The 17,023-nt window shown below is 45.0% G+C and overlaps 1 protein-coding gene across 1 annotated transcript in view; it reads right to left on the bottom strand.

The window, feature by feature from the left end:
* USP24 (ubiquitin specific peptidase 24) overlaps positions 1 to 16,662 on the bottom strand; it is a 94,773-nt gene extending 78,111 nt beyond the window's left edge. The window contains exon 1 of the mRNA XM_072419339.1: positions 16,368 to 16,662. Within this exon, the coding sequence (XP_072275440.1) occupies positions 16,368 to 16,574 (207 nt within the window). The 5' untranslated portion in view covers positions 16,575 to 16,662. The remainder of the gene's footprint in view (positions 1 to 16,367) is intronic.
* Positions 16,663 to 17,023: the final 361 nt, after the last annotated feature.

Consider the following 17,023-nt stretch of genomic DNA (forward strand, 5'->3'; position numbering starts at 1 on the left):
GTTTCCGCAGCAGTCACGTTGTTTCCCCTACTGTCTGTGTTCTCTGAAAAGGTGTCCACAGACAGGTGGAAAGAAGTTGTAAGCAGGTGGTGGCCCCTGTACTGTGACCCAACTTTTCAGTAAGCACCCAAAAACAGCTGGGGGTTACTAAAAAGCGCTGGGAGGTGAGCCAAGCTAAAAGAGGCCTGGGAGCACACTTACTCTTTGAAAGGCTTTTTCTAGTATTAACATTTTCTCCTTCCTACCACTTAGTCTGCTCTAGAATGCTGATGTAGTTATTCCAACCAGCTGGCATAGGTTAATAGTACCTAAACCCCCATAATGTAATACATATTTTGCATTGTCCGTAGGCGTGTAACTTTTTTTCCTAGTCATCCTTTGTTTATTTTCACCTGGTACTCCTGACAATAATACACCTCCTGCTCTAAGATGGCAACTTTCACTTCTATATCAGGAAAATAATATAGAATAGTTCTTTAAAAACTAGTTTCCTATTTTTTTTAATGATTTTAAAGTTACAAAAAGTCTGTAAAAGACAATTAATACCACCAATGACTTCACTTTCCTGCAGATCCACAATGGCAGAGGCATCCTCAGCAGTTTTCTCCCCGACCGGGCGCACCACCCAGCACTTTCCAGTTAACACCCGGTTGTCTACTGAAAATTTAGTTCACAACACAGGAGCTGCCACCAGCCTACAGTTCCTTCCCACCCAGCTTATAAAAAGTTCTGGGGGGAAAACAGCTCAGCATCCTATACTTTGCAATACCGCCTGCAGCAAATTAATGGAGAGTCATTGGTTGCAGGACAGGTAATGTTTGAATGCACTAGGCATGGTGTTGAGATATTTTGATCTTTGTTTGGTTTCCATTTCCAAATCAACTTCTATGGCACTGTTGTGAATGGCTGCTCCTATACTTTTGGCCTTCTTAGTCCTATTTTATCCGCAGCAACTCCAACGAAAGCTTCATTTGCATTACAGACATAGCATGTCTAATAAAGCATTTTTTCAATGCATGTGGAGCAGCGCAGCATTGGGATGTCAAAGTTTTGGTTGTAATATTAACATTTGCACTGGTCTGCTTTTATTGTCATTTTTCTCTTTGTAACAATTTAGCATTCTGGCCTTTGCAGCACTGGGTCCTAGGTTCGAATCCCAGCCAGAGCTCTATCTGCATGGAGTTTGCAGGCTCTCCCCAGGTTTGTGTGGGTTTCCTCCCACATTCCAAAAACATGTGGTTAGATTAACTGGCTTAGCCTAAAAATCGATCTAAGTTTGTACTAAACACATATGACTGAGGTAGGGACAGCTAGTCACATAACTATGGACTTTGTACAGTGCTGCGGAATATGTTGGCGCTATATATATATATATATATATATATATATATATATATACTGTGTAGTAGTAATAATATATAATAATAGTAATAGAGGCTACATTGTAGTACATTGTAGTATAGTACAACATGTGAGGTTTTCAATGGTTCCCATGATTGTATTTCACATACAGATCCATAGATTCTCCCTCCAGCCATCTCTACAGAGGTAAGGCTGCCGTCATTGCTGCAGGTCAGCTGCCGAAATAAAATCACATGCCGCATAGCTTTCACCTAGAAAAGGCTGGCCATGGACAAGCAGTTATCTCTCTGTGATTCACAGGAAATGACATCTTCCCATCCTGTGCAGCCCCGGGACCAGCTGGGGTGAGATGGGAAGTTACGGCTTGCCTTCCCATGTGTTTGAGTCCTCTTGGACAATTTTGGGTTGTATAAATTTTGCAGCATGCTAGCATACACTAATCTTAAGCGGGGAAGAAAAGTTAATTGTTGTACGTTAGGTAAACCTAGAAAGCGCCAAGCCTAATAATTATACAATATTGATAGGGCAGACAGGGGAGTGGGTAGGGAAAGGCTTTTTAAGGCAGTTACTAAAGAAGATAACATAAAATAAATAAAAGTTATTATTTTATCTGCTTTACTCAAGTGCCTTAAAAAGCCGTTCTTTTTCCCTCCACCCCCTCTCCTGTCTACCCTTCAATATTAATGAAAATATAGTCGTCAATTTGTATTTGGATCAATTACATTGAATTCAGCCAGTACTATGAGAAAATGAACTTATTTTGAACTCCTAAGGACTTGTTTTTACCCTTACTTTCAGGGGTTTTCCCTTTCTATAAAATACTTTTTTCATTGTATGTTAAACTTCCTAGCTTTGTCCCCTTCCCTACTTGCATGCAATAGCCTGTACTGGCCCAGCTCTGCTGCCCCCTCCCTACATAACCTTTAACTAGGTGTACAAAGTGATGATGATTATTTAGTTGAACTCCTGGCTAGTGTGTGTGCCTTAAGGACCTGAGGACAGCCCTGCTATAGAATCCTAGATTGTTCAGGGCAGGGTCCTGTGTCATGGTTTGCATCCGTCTTTCATTTGCAACACCTATTTGATGTACAGCGCTGCGTAATCTGTTGGCGCTATACAAAAACTGTTTAATAATAAAAGAATCACAATAGAGAGTGACAGCACCGAGTTTCCTGACATCTGCAGTGTTCCCCCTAGCCTTTTTTTAGCTGGGTGCAACACCCAGCACTTTTCAGTAAACACCCGGCTGTTTTTGGGTGGTTATTTAAGAGTTAGGTCACAATACAGGGGCTGCCACCCGCCTACAGCTTCTTCCTACCCAGCTGAAGAAGCATTGTTCTTGGCAGCAGCAGTCCCAGGGATTCTGGATAAGGCTTTTGGATGTACCAGACATGCACAAAATATGATAAATATCCCACCTAATAGATTGTAAGCTCTTCGGGGCCGGGTCCTCTCCTCCAGTGTCACTGTCTGTATTCGTTTGTCATTTGCAAGCTCTATTTAATGTACAGAGCTGCGTAATATGTTGGCTCTATATAAATCCTGTTTATTATTAAAAATAATAATAAATGGCCATATAGTCATATGAAACATTTTTTTAAAGAAACGCATCATCTCTTCTCGCAATTGTCTCCAGAGAAAATCCATAGTGTGCACAGGTGTCCCGCGACAGGAGCTCATTAGTAATTTGCCGAGTTGGATTGCCAATGACAGCTATTGTTATATTATTGTATAAAGAAGCAGTGGGGCCCTCTATGCACGTACGCCAACCCTCCATAGAACAGAACTTGGCAAAGAGCAGAGAAATTTGTCAGCACAGCCAACCTTCCTAAACGGTCACTCAAAAAACAATGACAAAAGATCATTTCAGGTGACAGCAACTGAAAATGTGTCCTTGGAATGAGATCTGTATTTAACATCCCCATACTGGAAATTAAGTTTGCATTAAAGGCTTCAACAGGGAAGCTAAATGCTTTACAAAAGCTAGATGCTCCTATTATGATTGAAGCTCGCATGAACTTTTATGACTCCTGCACTGAATTTAGGAGAGAAGTTAAGGTCTCTTGGAAAACCTTGCTCTTGTTCCCTCCCTGGATAGAAGGGCACCAGAGCTGTACATAATGCACCTTCCATCCCCATTCCACAGACTTTGCATTAAAGGTCAAAAGTCAAATGTTATTTTGGGAGCTACTAGCGGTAGTAAAAGCCTTCGAGCAGGCACAATATGTCCATCTTTAAATATCTATGACATCTTTTACTATGTTTGAGGGCGTAATGCAGCCTAACATAGGGGAAACCCTTGAATTAACTCTGTTAACCCCTTCTATATTTACTATATCCACAGCTCACTGTACATTGGTATGGTGGTGAGTAGGAAGTATCCCTCTTAAATTTCTGGCCATTGGGAAGTCTGCAACCCTTAAGCTATGTACACGTTACATTTGTATTGTTGGAAAGGATCTTTCTCGATCCTTTCTAAAGACAAAAGACTGAAAGATTAATGACCCTAGACTACATTAATGACATATGACTATAGTAGGGACATTAGATTGTGAGCTCCTTTGAGGGACAGTTAGTGACACGACTATGGACTCTGTACAGCGCTGCGTATCATGATGGCGCTATATAAATACTGTATATTATTAATAATAATGAACGAGAAGTGTACATACAGCGACGTTCTGCTCTATGGAGAGGGGAGAACAATGGAGCGGCACCCCGCTGCACTCTCTCCCTTTAATTGAATTGCAGTCGTTCAAGGATCTGCCAGGATGGATCCATGAACGACGTCAGTCAGCGGCTGTACACAGGTCAGATTTTCGTCCGATACTATCCCGGAGGAGATAATCAGACGATAATCATCTGACGTGTGTATGTAGCCCTACAGATAGCCAAAAAAATAATTGGTGTCAGTTCAACTGACCTGAGAGGGGCAAATTGCTCATTGCTCAAGGAACCTCCAAGCAACCTCTCGATAGGAACCCTGGTTGAGAATCACTGATATAATATAAATAGTTAATTGTGCAATAAAAAGGAATATAAAGAAATACAAATACAGTTCATATTCTGCAGTAAACTGTGCACTGGCAAACAAAGCTGCAAGCAAACATTTAGAATGCAACAATCTGTTACCAATGACAGCATATTGCAATATTGTTTATATACACTTCGCTTTACTAGCGACGCTTTTCTGCAAGATCCCTGAAAAACCTCCAAGGACAGAGACCTGGCAACGCTCTGGCTTCAATCTGACGAAACACGGAGAGGCTAATACTGTACAAAGGAGACACATGTTGTAATGAAAGCCTCCGCAGCTATTAAGGCTTAAGAGCCGGATGAGAAAGCACAATGAATGTGTACGTTGAAAAAAAATCAAACTGTATCCTCAAATCCTCAGGTTGAACAATCCGAGATGGAAAATTTACGGAAATTAAGATTTAATTTAGACTCGGAGGAAGAGATCCGCAACTAGCAGGCTGGAGGGGCAGACATTACCAAGGAGGTGATATTTACCAAGAAAAAAAAGAATAGGGTGCAGGGCAGGGGCATTGGGTTACCATCCAACCATAGATTGGACTTGGGATAAACCGGTCACAAGTGTGTGGTACGAATTAAAGATTTGTGTATGTAACAGATAGGGTGACATTCCCACAGGCACAGATCTGTTTTACTAACACAACACAAAGTGTTTTTTCTTTTTTTTTTAACCTTAAATGGTCTAAAAGTAACGATTTGCAAACTAATGAATATCCAGGGATGGTAAATAAACAGTACCCTGAAAATGTTACCTTTTACCTTAAATTGTGCCAAAACACAGCACTGCAATTCCTGCTCCTAGGCACTTCTATAGCTGTAAATCTGTTGTATGGTCATGTAAGGCATTGCTGGATCAGGTAGTCTAGTGTTCTTCCCCAATTGTTTTTTTTGGCTGGGTGGGAAGAAACTGTAGGCGTGTGGTAGCCCCTGTATTGTGATCCAACTCTTCAGTATTCACCCAAAAACAGCTGAGTGGTTAAGTGTGCAAGCTTTACTTGCACACTTGGCTGCTAAAACTTTCTGCATTCTGGTATTAGTGTTTTCCATTTCTGGGAATGTTGGCCCTCCGGTCCCTCATTGCAGCCCCAAATAAAAGTGGCTGGGGAGAGCACTGTAGTCTCATTAGATTTAGGGAGTTTTGGGTGCCGTCTCACTACTTAGCTGCTTTGTTCTCTTGTCTAGATTTTGTACATTTTTTTTGCACCTTTTTTGTCATCTATTATTACCCCAACAGCCATAAGATGGGCTCTGACATTAGAAAGCAAATCATTGCTTCCAAAAGGATGGTCATATCCAGAACAGAACAGGGCATATAAGGTCAGTAATAGGGAATAGATTAGATTGAGGGGGTTATAGGCAACCCATAGCAGGTTCTCCCCAGCCCCTTTTAGCCAGGCGCAACACCCAACACTTTTCAGTAGCCACTTGGCTGTCATCAGACCTACACTTAGGGTTGTGTAGAGTGACCTGCTAACATTAGTAAAGGCAGCGTGCCAGCTGAGACAATGAAAACACAATGCATACTAAAGAGAGGGGCATTAAAAAGTTGGAACAAAGTAAAAACTGTGGGCGGCAGTAGAAAGGAGCCAGAATTCTAAGGGTTACTGGACACCTATAGTGCAAACACAATGTGTCTGTTGCCCTGCACACTTTTGACCACATGGCTAAAAAAAAAAAACTTCTGGGGAGAACACCGCCAAAGGCCATACTGGTGAGCAGGGCTGTGGTGTCCGAAGCATTTCTTGGGTACCTTAGAGGCAGCAAACATGTCATTGGGAAGTCTTATTAAGCGTCATAACAAAAAAAAATCCTCTTCTATTGGTGGAATAAAGCAAAACTAAAATTCCACTAAAAAGTTTCAACTAGCCAGGTCATTATTGCAGAATGTGTCAGGGTCCTGTGTCATGGTTTGCATCCCTGTCATTTGCAACCCCTATTTGATGTACAGCGCTGCGTAATCTGTTGGCGCTATACAAAAACTATTTAGTAATAATAGAATCACAATAGACATGGACCGCACAAAGAAGCTGAGCCGCGCATGCTGGGAATGGATGAACGCATGTGCAGGAGTTAGGTTATCCCAGCCCAGCTAATAAAGATGGGCGAAGATCGTCTGTAGCAAGGGGGCCAAATCTGGCCCGTACTGTAAATATATTTGGCCCGCAATTAAATACCAAATGTCTACTAGAGCTGGCCCGCCAGTAGACAGTGCATGCACCGCTAATACTTCAAATCCCAGAATGCTCTGCAAGAGGATCAATTGACTGGTCTGTTAATCATTAGCGACCTTCCTCAACTGAAGATATTTTTTTAATAAATATCAAGGTTGGCCCGCGACTTTGTCCAAATGTTTTATTTTGCCCCCTGTGTATTTGAGTTTGACACCCCTGGTCTATAGAAAGAGAAGGAAGATAATTAGGGCATCCTACAACTGAACAGGGAAATGCGAGTACAGCGGGGTTTAGTTCTGCTTTAGAGCCCATTGAATAGATTCCATCAGACATTACCTAGTGTGATGCCCAAGTGAGATATTCTGCAAACTGATGTTGAATATAATATTCTGGATTATACATTACAAAAAGCTTTTGTTTAAAAATATTCTTTTGGGTAATGATTACTGGTCAGCCTTAGGACCAATTTCACATGGGATTCACCAGGCTTAGAACACAATTTCATCCATATTATACATTACTACCTAATTCCACGTATATATGCCTTGCAGTGAATCCCCTGAGCATGGTATGCACATAGAAAGCAGAAGTGTTGTAAGAAACCTGTGGAAAATGTGTGAGAAGAAAATCCCCTTCATTTCTACTGAAGATGACAATCACCCTAGGATGTACTGGGAACAAAATCAGCCATAAAATGACCACATGCATGTCTGCGCTGTATTTGTGCATTGTACCTCTAACCTCAATTGTGCACAGCACAGAGGGTCAGCCCATCGTCAGATAATGGAACTTGCTGGGTGTCTTCGTTAGATAAGCTCGTAGGGGGAATCTGCCCTTGCAAAATGCAGACACTGCCTTCCTATGCAGTGTTCACCCCAGCCCCTTTTATGTGGGCGCACCGCCCGGCACTTTTCAGTAACCAGAGTTGGGTCACAATACAGGGGCTGCCACCCACCTAAAATTTCTTCCCACTCGGCCTAAAGCAAACCTAAACTCAACATTTTTACTTTACATAGAAGGGTAAAAAACCCTTCTGTTCCGAATTGTTTTTAAAAAAACTTGTGCAGCATGAGCCTTTAAAGCATCAGTAAACTGAAAAATGCCTTCAATCCCACAGCGCAGTTGATCGGTCCAGAGGTGTCTTCCATCGGGTCCCAGTATCCGTCTCCAAGCCGGGCACCGACATCTTTGCCTCATCTTTCTACTTCAATCGACTCAGACGCGAGATCGGGTGATGTATGTTGGGAAAAAAACTTTATTTTCCCTTTTCAAGAAAAGGCTCCTTCTGCCCAAGAGCCTCCCAGGATGCATGACGTAGGTATCCCAGGAGGCTTTGCGCTCCATTCATTCTCGATCGCCTAGGTGGTCGAGAATTAGGCGGCAGAACTGCACTTTTTTTTAAAGGGGTGAGATTGGGAATGCACAGAAGGGACATTTTTCCACCAAGGGGAAAAAGATGCCGATACTACGCATGCACATTTAGAACGGCTCTCTTTTTTTCCGCCCACTTCACAGTGGCTACGTCACTAGAGATTGGGTTATGGAGAAAGATGACCGAAGGGAAGATAGAAGATGGCGGTGCCCAGTGCTTTCTCTGCGCCAGGATGACGCAGGACTGGATTGTGGGAAGGACCAGCCCCATGGAGTGATATGTGGGATTAAAGGTACGTGTAATTTTTTAATTTTCAGTTTATTCCGCTTTAAAAAAAATCTGGGTTGAACACTGCTGTGCATGTAAAATTGCTGCGAGAGGGTTTTAAACACCAATCACTCAGCAATAATGAAATGATCAGCTGTAGGCTTAGCGTACTGGTTTCCCATTGCTGAACAGCACTGTTTTTGGGCACAGCTTCCATAATACAGGTCCTTGCTTGGCACTCTTACAGAGCCAACCCACAACCATCCACCACTAGAGAATATCCTCAACCTAAACTCTAATTAAGTCCCATGTACAATGCAATCCGTCTGAATGAGGTTACTGTATTCCCCCGGGGGACGTTTTCTCCTTCCGAAATGCGCCGCAGATGTGTCGAATGATTCCCGCAGCCTTCAGCTCACTGCAAGAGACATTCAACAAATGGCAAACGGATTTCTAAGAAAACACAGACCGTGCATATTACATTGAACAGTCCGACATAAATCCCCGCTTGTGTTTAGGGGGGAAAGAACACGATCGTAATTAATTCAGCAAGGGAAAACAAATAAACAGCATTCAAACTGCACAGCAAAGCCCAAAAAAAGCTGCAGGAAATGTTTCATAATAGATGAGCTAAATGTACGGGAGGTCTAAAGAGTGAACCTGTCATGACACTTGATAAATTAAGTCTGCATATCATTTACAGTCCTCGTTAGATGCTCAATCTCGGCAAGATGCTATTCAGCTCCGTGTCTTTCCCCGGCGCATTTAGATGGGTGAACCACCCGGCATTTTTCAGTAACCACTCGGCTGTTTTTGGGCAATTACTGATGAGCCGGGTCACAATACAACGGCTGCCACCATCTACTGCTGATTCCCGCTTAACACAGCAGCTGTTCTTTGGAATAAAAAATCTGGACAAATGTCTCTACCGGGTGCTGTAAGGTGATCTCTTTAAAGTAAAATCGAAATATCTAAACTAATGCTAACTACTAACTACTTTAAACTAATCTCAACAGACTTAATTCCTTAACCTTTTATAACTTGAGGGAAGCCTTGAAATAACTTTAAGGTCTTCAGGGAATCCCTTCTATAATTAATATATCCACAGCTCACAGTATATTAGTGTGGTGGTCAGTGGGAAGAATTCCTCTTACATTGCTGGCCATTGGGAAGAATGTCACCCTTACAGATAGCCAAAAAGATGATTGGTGTCACTTAGTCTGATCTGAGAGGTGCAAATTGCAGATTGTTCAAGGAACCCCCTGCAAACTCTGGAGGAACCCTAGGGTTGCACGAACACTGGTTGAGAAACAAAGTCTTAAGGTGACAGCGCTGCTCCTCTACAGTAATAAGACAGGAAGTTTGTTACTAACAGAATCGACAGATGAAAAAGGTGAAATTTATTAAAATTATAATAGAAACTCGTGCTATTCACCTATCCCCATCACATTCCAGGGCGCTACAACTTTCTTTTCCTCCTGGAAACGTCCTTCGGCCTTTTTGATTGGCTGTGCCAAGATGACTCCCATGCAGGTCTTAATTTCAGGAATGCGCAAGGGAAGCTGGAATTGCTGTATTTCCCTTGCAACCATTGCACACACACAGCGCAGCAAAAACACAGCTGGGTGGCATCAATCAGGTAAGAATAGTTATGGCAGAAAGAACATTGCCTGTCTGATTGTGTTTTTCAAAATGGGACTTTAGATTCACTTTAGTATTCTGCCCTAAATTTTGCTTCACTGGGTAGGAAGAAGCTATAGACCAGCGGTTGCCAACTGGTGGCCCTTGGCTTTGGCCGGTGCCCCCACGAGCAGGGTCAGGAGAGGGCCCCCGCTGGCGAGACGCACCGGCCAGAGCCGCGGACCACGTGCCCCGTGCAAATCCCAGGCTCAGGGAAGTGGGCGGGCTGTGTCCCTGGACACAACCCGCCCACTCTCCCATCGCAGGTTTAGATTTGCGATGGGAGAGTGGGCGGGGTTATATCATGATGACGTCACTACGCGGGAGGTTACTCCCCCTTTGATTGACACCTGGCTCCCCTTGCATGCGCGGTCAGGAGCCCGTAAGTTTAGTGGTCTGCGGGACTGAAAAGGTTGGCGACCACTGCTATAGACGACCCCTGAATTGTGACCCAATTTTTCAGAAACCACCCAAAAATAGCCGGGTGGCCACTGGAAAGTGTCAGGTGGTAGACCCGGCTAAAAGGGGCCGGGGAGAGCACTGCACTTTATTAATGTATTATTGAACAGAAAACTGCATTCCTCTTTTTTTTCTATATGCATGACATTTTAGCATTTTTAGTACACAGCAAGTCATAGTCCTCCATAATTTCCTGCAACTTACATTAAAAAATGAGTAAATTAAAGTCTGCCTAACAAACTCGTTTTGTTAGTCAGCACACTGCTCAACCTAGAATTTATTTTTAAGCTTGATGGGAGGAAATTGTAGGCGGGTGGCAGCCCCTGTATTGTGACCCAACTCATCAGTAACGATACAAAAAACAGCCAGGTGGTTACTGAAAACTGCCGGGTGGTGCGCCCAACTAAAAGGGGCCAGGGAGAGTACTGCACCATGTTCAACATGTAGAAAAGCTCTTTATTATCTGATGTTCGTTATTATAAATATGGGGATTTCCATGAAGGAAATTGGGTGCTAGAGCAAAGACTGGTGAAATTATTTGACAGAACTGATGATGAAGATGTCTGGCAGAATATATAAACTTATCATGTGTTGTTAATAAAGATCGCAGCTTTCATACTGGAAGAATAGGGGGTGTACATGAACATTGATAGATTCACAAAACCTACACCACCTCTGCCAATTCAATGCACTCAAATACACAGAGCACAGCAAAAAATGACGGAAAAAGTACAAGGAGGTGTTAAAGCAAGAGGAAGCCATCACAGAGGTTTCAACGCCTCTCTCCTCTTTCCATTTAATCTTTAGAAACGCACTTTATATATTTTGAGGCCGAATGGTCAAATATGGGTTAGTGGCTGACACAGATAAGGCAGCCTTTTGAACCCTTGAAATACCTTTCAGATTTTCAGGGAACCCCTGCACCAAACACAGTTGGTAACAACTTATACCATCAGGAAATTATCAGCTGGTACATCACTTATTCGTTTCCCAGACCCCACACATCATGCAAGTTGCTCGATAGAGCCCAGTGCAAATTCCACTTGTATGGAACCAATGGGCATTTCTGCCTAGGAAAAGCTTAGAACGCTGTGCATTCCACAACACTATAGACATTTCTGTAAACTCAGCACCTAACACACAGAGCTGCAGCAGAATCATTCACCACTTTATCCCAGAACACAAAAATTGTAAAATTGTACCCAAGATTGACCTCACACACAACAAGCAATTCCTGGGTGCTCCTGGAGATCCAGATTTGTAGCTGGCTGGGCTTCTATTGGTGGGGTAGCCGGGGTCTTTTTCAAATGATTTTACACAAGAATTATAATAATGTATAAAGCCTGGGTGAAAAGTTGTAAATCTTGTGTGAAAACATTTACAATTCCTAAATATTCATTCAAATCTAGATTGGGGATCCCTGATTACAGAAATCATTTTGGTGCGCTTCCTCTCCTGGCAAAAGCAAACTTTATCAACTTGCAATCTGTCAAAATGGATTATTAGTAAATACGTCGGAATTGGGATAGACGAGGGCCGATTCCTCTTCAGTTGTTTCTTCCGTGTATTGCCCGTATGAGCAGCGCTGTACTTGGTGACAACTACGTGTCTGTTCAATCAGCTTATAGGCAAATCCAAGCCGGGCTTAGTTTAATGGGATTTGTGTCAATGATCTAAGCATGATTTTGGCATCTTCACATTAAACTTACTTAGGACGTTGGGATTACCTACAGTGTGAATCCAAGTTGTCCCAATACGGAGAATATTCTCGTACACTACGTGGACCTTCCATGTTGGCGCTGGCTTAACATTTGTTTAACTCCCAAAGATTATCCCAACTCGAGAGGATGGATAACCGACAATCAGCTCATGGCAAAGAGTCATCAATCAGTTGTGTATTTGATAAAAAATAAGTTTTGTGAATGCTATTAATGAAAAAAGTAAAAAAGCAGTTACAGGATTGAAAAGGGGGCTAACAATTAATTTGGACCAAACTTCTTTTCCTCCAGACGCAAAGAGCACCCTCTTGTTCTTTGTAATGATCTCAAAGTGAATAATGGGGAAGAGAGTTCTCTATATGGACCATTTATATATTTATACAGGGTGATCATATCCCCCCTTATACGTCTCTTCTCAAGGGAGAATAGATTCAGTTCAGCTAATCTCTCCTCATAGCGGAGCTCCTCCATTCCTTTTATTAGTTTAGTTGCCCTTCTCTGCACTCTCTCCAATCCCTCAGTGTCCTTTTTGTGAACTGGTGCCCAAAACTGGACTGTGTATTCCAGATGTGTCGCTGGCATACTTATGCGATTTGTCACCCCTCATTGGGGGGGGGGGTATATTTTGGTATGGTTTTTGATGATTAATATTGCTCGATCTCTAATGGCTGAGCAAGTTTATTTATTGATATGCAGTGTTCTCCCTGACCCCTTTTAGCTGGAACTTTTAGCGGAAACCACCCGGAACTTTTCAGTAACCACCTGGAACTTTTTAGGGTGGGTACTGAATAGTTGGGTCACAATACAGGGGCTGCCACCCACCTACAATTTCTTTCCACCAAGGTTAAAAACATTTCTGGGTTCAACACTGGACATGTAATGCATTTTCTTGATAATAAGCTAAGATATTAAAACCATTAAAGTGCCGCTGCCCAGCTGTTAGCAATGTGCATTGCATGGGGGCAACGACACTTTCTGCCATTGATTTTTTTTTAACTTTATCAAGAAAACAATACCAGTGACCTGATATGCACTGCCCAGCACCTTTCAGTAACCACCCAGCTGTTTCTGGGTGCTTACTGAAGAGTTGGGTAACAATACGGGCTGCCACCCACCTACAATTTCTTCCCATTGGATCAAAATAATTTCTGTGTTGATCACTGTCAGAACACCTCATTACTTATATTGAGTTACTCTTCTATAGAATCGGAGATCAGCGCACTTCACACTCCACAAATCGAAAGCCAATTACCCTCATTGTGTACAAACACCTCCAGCTTACAATACCCCCATGATTAGCAGTTATACACCCGGGGGAAAGCAATGCGGAGCGGCGTGTTCTCTCCTCCTCAGCATGCTCAAGCTGGGAACAAACACAAATCTCTCACTGACTCTCAATGCTCTGATCAATCTTAGCTTATGATTATCAATCTTATGATTATCAGGTAGCCAACAGGACCCCTTAAACCTAACTAGTACTAGCAGCAAGTGCCTATTGAACCTTAGCTGACCCCAGGGGGTCATTATCATGCATTTGGGGTAAAGCATTTACCCTCTTAAGGTTGAGTAAGCACTTTCAGCGATTGGTTACAGGGGCAGTATTAGAAGCGGCAGTTACTTGACAATAACTATGACCAATGGTCAGTTAACAGTTGGATCTGGGAGCTAGGGAAATGCAAAGGTGCACGCTCCTAGTTTTACACTGCAAGAATAACATAAGTATGAGAAAAAACTATTAAAAATCAGTCAAACAGAAACAGCACGTGACAGCGTTACTTTCCAGTACTCCATCTAGCAACAGGGTCGAACCCAGACATTTTTTTTTAAGCAGGGTGGGAAGAAATTGTAGGTGGGTGGCAGCCCCTGTATTGTGACCCCAAACCCATTTAGCTGGGTGCACCACCCAGCAATGTGTCAGTAAACACCTGGCTATTTTTGGGTGGTTACTGAACAGTGATGGGTGGTGCACCCAGCTAAAAGGGGTCGGGAGAACACTGAGCAAGATATACTTACCTATAAAGCCATTTTCACTGCTCCATGTGGGAGGCTTTGGTCAGTAGCCTTTACAGAGCGAGGCTTTCTCGGTATGGCACGACTATGGACTTTGTACAGGGCTGCCTAATATGTCAGCGCTATATAAATACTGTATAATATTAATATTGTGAATCATGTGACCCCCCCCCCCCCCACACACACACAACAAAAAAAGTGGCCCGACACTGGAGCTAATCAAAGGTAGACTCTCGCTCCGAGGGGGCCGTCAGTTTGCTTGGATTGGTCGGTATATATCCAGGGGGGGGGGGGGGGGTAATCGGAAAGCACCCCATCCTGAATGGGCAGAATCCCACTCTCTAATAACAGCAAGCGCAAATTAGATGGGGTGTCTCCATAGTTTAAGAGATCATCTGACTTATATCAGCTCCTTCCCACCAGCTGTAAATTTGGTATATCTGTGAATCCAAATTAGCTTGGTCAACTAGAAAAAAAGATTTCTCTACACCAAAACTATAAGGTTCCGAATTCTGAAAAGTTCCAAAAATCATGGACAGTGCACTCCGATACCCCACATCACTGTAAGACCCGGGAAAGGTCATTGCAATACAAACCCACAGCGACCCACCACCTGACCAGCACCAATGCATCTGCTCGATATGAAGGTCCTCTCTGGTCTACTAAAACTGCACTGATCCATCCTAAGAACGTTCCTGCATGAAATATGTTTGATGCACCGAGTTGCCTTTTCCCATTGAAATAATGTGCAACAGTTCCACTTTCACGGATGACCCCTTGTAGCCAAGTCTCAACCGGGCACCCAGGCGCCCCTGTGCTGCAAGTCCAAACCGGGCACCCCCATGTAGCCAAGTCTCAACCGGGCACCTGGGGACCCCCATGTAGCCAAGTCTCACCTGGACACCTGGGCGCCTCCGCTTAGCCAAGTCTCACCTGGGCGCCTCCGTTTAGCCAAGTCTCACCTGGGCACCTGGGCGCCTCCGTTTAGCCAAGTCTCACCTGGACACCTGGGCACCTCCGTTTAGCCAAGTCTCACCTGGACATCCCTGTTTAGCCAAGTCTCACCTGGACATCCCTGTTTAGCCAAGTCTCACCTGGACATCCCTGTTTAGCCAAGTCTCACCTGGACATCCCTTTCATCCCTGGACAGTTGGGACTCCCCCTATGCCGCAAGTCTCAACAAGACAGTTGGGTGACCCCCTGCTGCAAGTCTCAACCGGGCACCCAGGCGCCCCTGTGCTGCAAGTCCCAACCGGACACCCCCATGTAGCCAAGTCTCAACCGGGCACCCGGGCGCCCCTGTGCTGCAAGTCCCAACTGGGCATCCCCATGTAGCCAAGTCTCAAGCGGGCGCCCCTGTGCTGCAAGTCTCAACCGGGCACCCCCATGTAGCCAAGTCTCAACCGGGCACCAGGGCGCCTCCGTTTAACCAAGTCTCACCTGGACATCCCTGTTTAGCCAAGTCTCAACAGGGCACCTGGGCGCCCCCTATGTCGCAGGTCTCAAACGGACAGTTGGGACTCCCCCTATGCCGCAAGTCTCAACAAGACAGTTGGGTGCCCCCCTGCTGCAAGTGTCAACCGGGCACCTGGGCGCCCCAGCTCCTGCAAGTCTTAACGGGACACCTGGGCACCCCCGTGCTGCAGACCCCACCCTGATTTCTTGTGCTGCAGATAACACTTGGATGTCCGGGCACCCCCCATGCTGTAATTCTCACCCAAAACTTCTGGGCACCTTGCAAGTCTTATGGTGGAGTCCAGGTGCTGTAAGTCTCAGCCTGATGTCTAGGGCGTCCCTATGCTGCAAGTCTAAACCAGGCATCTGGGTGCCCCTCGTGCTGAAGATCTCACCCTGACATTTGGGTGCTCCCTTGCTGGTCCTGATATCTTGCCGCCCCCATTACTCTGGATCTTTGCACTTCGGCACCTTTACCCCACAGCCTACCTGCACACAGGTACTCATAGTACAGGCGCTGCCCACCACCCTGACCAATCACAGCTCATCACCCACATATTAAGGGTCACCCTGACCTCAGGGCATGGTATAGCACGGCCTTGCTGGACACCGGTACTACTGACCACCGCAGCACCCACAAACCATGCGGCAACCCAGAGCACGCCACACCCTGACCCCAGGGCACCCACATGGCTGGTCCTGACCCATGCACACACTTCTGGGTCACAGCAGAACCAAGCAAAGCCCCGGTATATGGAGCCCGGAAAGTGACCCATATTACACCCCCACTCTCAACCCAATCACCATGGCCACGCCCCTTGGCGGGCTCCCTCTCACCTCGGGCTCCACCACCTCATGGTAGGCGGGCGGCGGCTCGTAGCTCCTCCCCCCGCTGTACTCCAGGCCGGGCCGCTCGTTGGTCAGCAGCGCCACCGCCTCGTTGATGTCGTTGTTGGCGAGGCGCAGCGCCGTGCGAATGGCAGCCGGTTCCGAGAAGCCCATGCACAGCAGGGTGGTCATGTGCTGCTCCTCCTCACTCTCCATCCCGGGGAATCCTCTGCTTACACCACCCGCCTCACCCGAGCCGCTCTGCGCGCCGCCATCTCTCCAGCCAGCCTGCACTGGCGACACGCCTACCGCCGCCGCTCAAACGTGACAGCTCACGTGACAGGCCGCCATATTACGTTTGGCGAAAGTTGCCATCCACTAATGTATCGCTAAGGGCGGCCATATTGTGGTTGGCTGGATGAGTAGAGGCGGAGACAGACTTCATTATACGTAAAAGGGGGGGGGGCTTCCATTAAATTGTCAAATTGAGGCTGGCCGAAGGTTGTGACGTGACCCGGAATGATGGGTGGAGTTGACTGAAAGGCGTCATCAATAAAACAGGAAGTTCGACGCCATGTTGTGGTTGTAAAAATAGCTAGCGGCCTCTCGGGGGTGTTTATTGCAGATAAGAGTAACATCTCAAGTGCGCAACCTGGCAGCCATGT

Source organism: Pyxicephalus adspersus, chromosome 8, assembly GCF_032062135.1.
Source record: "Pyxicephalus adspersus chromosome 8, UCB_Pads_2.0, whole genome shotgun sequence".
Classification (NCBI taxonomy): domain Eukaryota; kingdom Metazoa; phylum Chordata; class Amphibia; order Anura; family Pyxicephalidae; genus Pyxicephalus; species Pyxicephalus adspersus.